The sequence below is a fragment of the Daphnia magna genome, linkage group LG3, assembly GCF_020631705.1.
Source record: "Daphnia magna isolate NIES linkage group LG3, ASM2063170v1.1, whole genome shotgun sequence".
NCBI lineage: Eukaryota > Metazoa > Arthropoda > Branchiopoda > Diplostraca > Daphniidae > Daphnia > Daphnia magna.
In genome coordinates this window covers 3,394,715-3,402,401 of record NC_059184.1, presented here as the reverse complement: position 1 = coordinate 3,402,401, position 7,687 = coordinate 3,394,715, and the positions used below count along the sequence as shown (strand labels likewise).

At 39.8% G+C, this 7,687-nt stretch overlaps 1 protein-coding gene across 4 annotated transcripts in view; it reads left to right on the top strand.

Annotated features, from left to right (window-relative positions):
* The first annotated feature begins 1,981 nt into the window (after nt 1-1,981).
* LOC116919246 (ankyrin repeat and fibronectin type-III domain-containing protein 1) overlaps nt 1,982-7,687 on the top strand; it is a 28,420-nt gene continuing 22,714 nt past the window's right edge. The window contains exons 1-2 of one of the 4 annotated variants that reach the window (XM_045171365.1): nt 5,273-5,457; nt 5,567-5,728. Coding sequence is in view for 2 of the 4 variants with exons in the window: in XM_045171362.1 (XP_045027297.1) it covers nt 2,197-2,330 (134 nt within the window). In the remaining 2 variants the exon portion in view is untranslated. Of the gene's footprint in view, nt 2,331-3,789; nt 4,097-5,272; nt 5,458-5,519; nt 5,729-7,687 lie in introns of those variants that run through there. The other 3 variants (XM_045171362.1, XM_045171363.1, XM_045171364.1) reach the window with 3 other exon arrangements.

Sequence of the window (7,687 nt, the reverse complement as noted above, 5' to 3'; positions counted from 1 at the left end):
GCCTAAAGAGATTGAAAGACACTATGTCCACTGGCGTCATTAAAAAGAAAATATATTAGTAAACAAAACAAAACAACAGTGATGGGTTGGGCAGAGAAAAATGCGAGCAATGACAACAAAAAGGGATAAATCATCAAGCATCCATTTGCACACAGAGCGAGTGACAGCCGAAACGTGCCAAACTGGCAACACATGAAATTATAGCCACATTATTGTACTTATCAAAATGGAGATGCTGCAATAAATTTATTCTCATTGGAAATAGTTCTCTCCGAAATGCCATCGACGGGTCAATAACTCTTGGATATGTGACGTTTCTGTTGATTACTACTAGCCATGCCGGTACAATACGAGAGTCCATAGAAAGCAACAACAACAAAAAAAGAATTATTGTAAATCATCTAAACTAGATTGTTGCGGAGATACGTTCGAGGGATGTAAGATGTTTCCTTTTTTCGCGAAGAGCTACAAACAGTGATGCCGATCGTTGCCCATCTATTCACGCGTGTTTGGCTCAAAGCATAAATTATTCGGTTCGAATTGGGCATCGTGAATGCCGCTGCTGGCTGCTGCATCCCGTTATACATTTCGATTCCCGCCGGCAGTGGGTCACTTCTGTTTCGTTCAAATACCTCAACGCAGATTATGGGTATCTCGTCACAACAGCAATCCGCCTTCCTCATGAATAAATATGCAAAAAAAAATAATAAATAAATTAAACAGAAAACAGATAATCAGACATAGTTAGAAACGCCAATGATCCGGATGCTTATCTAAATTCCACAAATATGGGTCGTGCCCTACCTTTAAATCCTTATATTTCGTATATATACCTGTACGATGGAAACGGATGTTCCGTGTGTGTGTGAAAATATGGCTTATAACTTATTATGGAAAGTAGGAGCAGATGCTGCGGGTTCCATCAATCGCCTCCTCTTGTACGTGTTTGTGTGGTTCCTCTAATGCCGGTAGACTCAAATCACGTGATGATAGGATTATACAGCACACTTGCTTCAAAAATGGAACGAATCAAAATTGCTAATGGCAATATGCGCTTATATTCAGGATCGTCTCGTTCTATGTCTATTGAAATTTGCCCCATCTGTTTGCCATTGGATAAATAGCCGTCGGAATCGAGCTATAAAAGATCATTTGGTACAATCTAAGAGGGATGGATGGAGAAACCAAAAAAGCGATTAGCTGACAAGCACTGACATGATAACAGCCAACGGGACTCGATGGAAAAAGAGAAAAAAAAAACGGCATTCCATCCATACGGGGCATACTCAAACAGGTCAACATTCTTTTGTTGATAGTTATATAGCACAGACACAAGTTATTGCCTCTTTTTATTATTGTATTGTTAATAATGCGTCGAACATCCCCGGAAGCGAATAGCAACTCGTCGTGACATCTCGTTAAAACATGCAATTTTCCGTCGTTGACGGGGTCCTGCTGGTTCGCTGCATGCGCCTTATTTTGCCGACATTTTATTTTTTTTGCTAAAACGTTTGCGTCCTGGCGAACCGCATATTCGTTTAAAAAAAAACGCAAAAAATAAAGAACGAGAAACGTGCGGTGGCCGACTTTGGAACGCATTTATCCATCTATGCCTTGAAGTCAATTGGAGTCGGACTACATACCACGACTGCCATTATAACGTACGTAATTTTTTTATGACGTGTTTTTGTCGAAATAAACACGAGTCGTCGTTTGCTGCTGAAGAGGGAAAAGAAGGAGGAGCCACCCGTATAACTTGTTTGACCCCGTTGTAACAAAAAAAATATTTATTTTATTTTACTTTAAGAAAAGAAAATACCAAAAGGGAAAAGAAAAAGGAATGTTTCTTCTTGTATGTCGGGACAAGAGAGAGAGGGCCAAGGCGGATGGTCAGTCGAGAAGCGTGAGTTGAAATAAAAAACACGTACGTATAGGTGCATAGTAGTAGAATCCCCTGGACATATACATCGAACGCGGGCAAACAAAAAGGACCTGGGACTGTAGCAGACATTTGAAGTTAGCCCATCAGAGTGAAAAGATCGACTTTTATTTCGACGTATTTTTAAGTGTCTTTTGTCATCAACTTCGAAATCGCCCAATCTTCCTCAATTCCTGGACTCTTTTTAGAACGACCTGAAAATTCTTGTGCGTGTACGGTGATGTGGTGGACTTTCAGTGTTTTTCTCGCGTGACGCTATGAAACAGGAATTTCTTAAAATTCGTCCAGTCACGGGACTAACGCGTCGCGTTTCCCGCAAGATGAAAAACGAAGAGACATCGCTAGCCGATTGGGATACTATCGATAAAGTGTCTGACATCTTGGCCGTCAGGTACAATTTAAATTGAATTAAGCACATCAGTTTTTTTTTTTTGTGTTGAACCAAACAAGATTCGGATAGGCCTCCAATTTGTTCTTTGAAGTCTTGTTTATGCACGAATCACCATGATGTCGTTTGATTTGGGGGAGAAATGTCGTGAAAAGAACGGCGTCCTCTAGAAATGCTTTTGATGCTGTTGGTTCACCGCTGATCAAAAGCACACAGGCAGAAAAAAAGAAAGGCTTTCCATTAGTGTAATTAAAATTGACGTGGAGAATAAGTAGACGAAAGAAGCAGACGAAACGAGAGGTAAAGAGGCGTGATCATCAGTCTTTGTCTTCTACTTGGTCCTGATCAAAAGGGTATTACGTATTTTCCTTGTTTTCTTTTCTCAGCTGGAAACAACAAAAAAAGGCAGAACAAAAATGAAGATGGATAGAATTTCGAGAACAAAAAAATTTGATAACATTTTAAAGAGGCCTTGGAATGTTTCTCACGATTTATCCTACGGCCTTCGAAATTCCTTTCTATTATTATTATTTTTTTCAAAGCCATACAACGGTTTACGTAATGATCTGCTAATGTACGCATAGATTGCGGATTTACGTACGTAACCTCTCGCAATCGGGTTCGACCGAATTCTAATTACTCTAATGCCAAGGGGTGAGGAAATGTGTGTTCCAAAAATACTCACTTTTTTTTGGGGGTGGGGGGATTTGCAGGGGGGGGAAACCAGGTATATCTTATACCGGTTCTCTCATTGAAATCAACAGTTGAATAAACCAGATCGTGCCTGGAAGTCAGTGTCATTAATTCTATTCCTAAAGAAATACTGTAGAAAAGAAAATTTTTCAGTTTTAAATTGATAAAAAGGAAACAGAAGTGGCCTTACTTGAATTTTCAACGTCTCCTGAAATTGAACTATAATGCCAAAAAAGAAAATCAAATGATTTCCATAGGGCAAAAAAAAAAAAAATTCGTTCGGGAGCGACGAACGAAGGGTAGTCCCGCACGACAAGAAGGCGACGATGGCTGTTGTTTCTAAGCAAAACACAAAAAAAAAGGGGGGTAGAGAACAATGGCCGTATTAAAAAAGGTAGTCACGCTGTGGAATAATGACATAACCTGCGCTTTGCACCGTTGACTTTTTTTCTTTCCCCATAGGGCGACTGGGAAACATAACAACAACAAAAAAAAAACTTTGGACCAACCACCTGATATGTATAGTGGTAAAGTAGTTATACCGAACATGCGGATGCAGTGGTATGTGTAAAATCGAGTGCCATTTATTTCCTCCCACTTCTGCGGTACTTTTTTTTTTCGCGTGCTTGGCTTTATACAGTCCCGAAATATGCCTCACGGGCATTTAACATTCCTACTAGCTTAGTAAGACGGGAGAAAAGAAAGAAGAAGAAGAAAGGAGAAATGGCAGACAGAGTTATAGTTAGTCAGTCAGATGAAAGCCTGTTGTGCGGGCGTGTTTAGTTGTATTCGCTGCTCGTCCACACACGTCGTGCTGCACAGCAGGCCATTGCACGTACACCTACCCCAAAACACACAACATACTCCCGAATGGCGGCGGGACTAAAGCGTGTCTTTTTCCGCATCGTCAGCTGTAAGGAATCAATGACAAGAGTTGGGCGTTTCAACTATTTCTTCCATCGAGACCACTGAATTTTCGTTTCGTCTAATAATTAATCCGAAATATTCCCGCGTGTGATTTAACGGGCAGCAGGGGTGTATTACATCATCATGCAGTGCTTCGCTAAATTGGTGTGGTGAGTCTTGGATTTCGCCTCTTATTATGCGCATTTTTTTTTTGCTTTCGTATTATAGACAGCCAATCAGAACGAGTTTTATTGGGTCGGGATCTAGAAAGGAGATGATCAAAACAACCTTTACATGAAAAAAGAAGCTCACATGTTGTTGTTTTGTTGGATCAAAAGACTCTAGGGGAAAGGTGGGGACTCAACAACAAGAATTATTATTTTCATTATTGCTATTATAATATATATATTTTTTGCTATATCTGTTTACAATCATGTACCCTATCCACTTTCGCTGTGTGCCTACGGATGCCTCATTATTATGTTGAGCTTTGTTATTATTACGGTGACGTATATTATTCCGGCAGTAGAAGGATCATCTTATTATTATTCCTGGACCAAAACAAAAGAGAAAGTGAGGGATTTGTTGACAGTTGGAGGCTGTGAGTTCTCCAGCAGGTGTGGATTTGTCCCGAATTACCCTTTATAATAATCCAACAACAAAGGACGTGCCCTTTCAAGGAAAAAAAAACGCAGAAGGAAAAAAATTGCCGTCATCAGACAGACACTTAAAAAAAGAAAGAAAATCCATCATATGTAAAAAAACAAAAATTCCTTAAAAAAAAAAATGTTGTTTATGTTTTCCGTAAGCGTCTGATGGATATCTTCTCCTTCTATATCCAACATTGAAAACCCATCGCCCATGTCTGTCTTTATTATTTTTACCTGCGTTGTTGCAGACTTTCGATAATGGCATTTCCATTCTAGAAAAAATCATTGAAATGCAATTGCATTACAACGAAAATGCTACATGATTTATTTGCCTCCTCCCATTGCCGTTGTGCGCAATAAAACTATTCAGACAACCAGGAAGCTTCAAAAATTCCCAGGGCACATCATTTTAAGTTTCTCCTTTTGCTTCTATGCGTTGCCCGCCTTCGTGAAAATTTAGCTCTCGATCCTTCGCCGTCAGATTCCCTACCTTGGATGTGTCTTCTCACGCGGGATGAGCGTGAGACATAGCATTGTTGTTGAATCAATTAAGACACTAGTAGTGCATGTTTTTTCAATTGTTTCTCTGCCCACCAGATTTTGCCAGCGCCCCGGGTGAACCCCCTTCCCCCTCACACAACACTTTTTTTTTCCTATGACGTCATATCTCACGGTTCACGTAGTAGGTGTCGGAACTCTGTCGCTGTCGGGTGCGTAGTGAATCATCATACACACACACACAGCGTGGTACATTAAAAAAGGTCGTCCTCATCTCTGTATCGACCACACACGCCAGAGAGAAACTTGAATGTTTTTAATTTGAAAAGATTTAGTTTAATAATGTTAACGACTTGACAGATCAGCGACGTGTGACAGAACAGGTGACGTGGCAAAAACTAATTCTCTTGATTCGCTTCTGGGGCTTAGCGTTAGCTGCATAGTTCAGGGTCATAAAATCCGCCATTTTTTTTTGTCTGTTGGCAAATGTAGACGAGTCTAGACGTGAAAAAACGTTTGGGGATGGGCATACGTAGAGCCTTGAAAGTGCCATTCCATGTCGCGTCGATCTATACGTCACACAGCACGCCTCCTTGTGCGTACAACCGGACACCCCCATTGCAAGAGATAGCGAGTTGTCCGTCTTCACCCGATGTGAGTTTCTTTTTTATTGTTTATGTTTGTTTTTATTTTTGTTTCCTGTCGACAAAGTATTTTTGAAAAAAGTAGATTGCCAATCTACTTGAATCGATTTTGATAATTGCTCGATCCATTCGTCAGTTGTAGAGAGACATGGCTCTCTCTGCGTTATCGATTATCTTCTATTTTGTCTCTCATATCAACATAATCTAACCTGTTTGGATTATATTGAATTTAACTCCCAAATAAAAAATATTTTTATCGCCATTTTCATCCAGTTTTGCGAGTGGCATTCGCATACTGCGATGCACGTGTTTGCTAATCAGTTCTCGGGGCTTGAGGGAAATCAGTGCAAGTCTAGTGTCGTTTTGGCTCACCGAAAAACGTGTCTTCTTTCTTCGTCAAGGATTCCAACAAGGAAGAATCCCAAATACCAGTCGCCATTTTTTTTTCTCTTTCCCAGACCAACACAGAGAAAAATAAAAAGTCAGGGACGATATATCGAGCATGGTCACTGTATGATTTGTCTAGGGATTTCCTTGTTACACGATTGCCTATTTGACTCTTGGATTTCTTTTTTATTTTTCGCTCGTCCCGATTGACTGTGTACGAAACAGGCCATGACGACCTTTCAGCGTGCACGTTCAACCGACGCTTTTAATTTTTTTTTTGCAATCTAAAAATAAAATACGCCCGCCCCCCCGAATTTTAAAGTTTAAAATAAATAGATTTTTAAAGTCAATCTTTTGTGCGATGTCTTTGGTAGAGAAAGTTGGATTCTCTGAACCTTTTGGACATTTTTTTGTTGTTGTTCCGATTGGATTGCTCCGGTGAGGCCGTGAATCACCGTGTAAAATCCACTCACGTTATCCACACATCCGTCCTTGACATTTCTCTTTCTAGCTGTTGCTCTTGACCATCAACCAATTGTTTTTGTTTTAGGGTCTGTTTCGAAGTGGTTTCTCCGGAATTGCTTCGTAATATCAGTTTCATGCGACTCTCTAAGAGACACGGATTTTCTTTTACCATGAAATATGTGTGTCACTCACATCGAAAGATGGACGGGAGATAGTTGGGTTAGGGCATCCGCAACTGGTAAAAACTGGGACGAAAATTTTCATCCGGGTCGCTAGTGGGATAGAAACTGTCAATTTCAATTTCGTCTTGAATTTTTTTTTTTTGTTTTCAGTCGGTGTGGCGTCATTGCCATCTCCCCCTTTTATATGCAACAAAACATTAACTGTTACATCATGATTTATGATGAGGTCTATTTATAGATTTTTCTGGCTATAAAAAAGGTCTGACGGTGCGTCAGGCTTTTTCAACTATTTTTTCTAGACTCGATAGAAAATCGACGGTTTGATGTATTTGACTTGCAGAGAATCAAAAATTCACTTGATTTTCCGGGACTGTCGGCGTGAACATGCTATCGGCAATCGAATCGCGCAGATGTCTGGATTTTTGTTTTCCAATCACTTTAGGATTTTCTTATTATTGACGAAAAGGAAATTACACGTGTCTCTGTTATTGTCCCGTATTCAAATATTCCATCAAAGCCTTTTTTTTTTATAGTGAGTGTTATACTAAAAAAAAAAAAAAAATGTGTTACCTCAAGGAAGAGAGAAAAAGAAAATTAAGATATTACGACTAACGTAACGGGCTAATGCTAGTGGCGTGTATAATTCTTTGAGAGAAGGATGGAAGTACACTCTTCGTGTAGAGAACGTTATGCGCTGGATCTGTACATAGTCTTGCACGGTGCATTAACGCTCTTTGGACGCAATGGCCGCGAATGCTGAGAGTCTATAAAAACACGTAAAGCGCATAACAACATTACAGCCTTATATACACTTCCCCCTTTTAACTCACGACGAGTTGATTGAAAACTGTAGCCTTTTTTTTTTTTTCTCGCAAACACTTCGTTTGCTTTTCGTTAGTTTGTCCTGATTTAAAAATCTATTTTGCTACTTTACT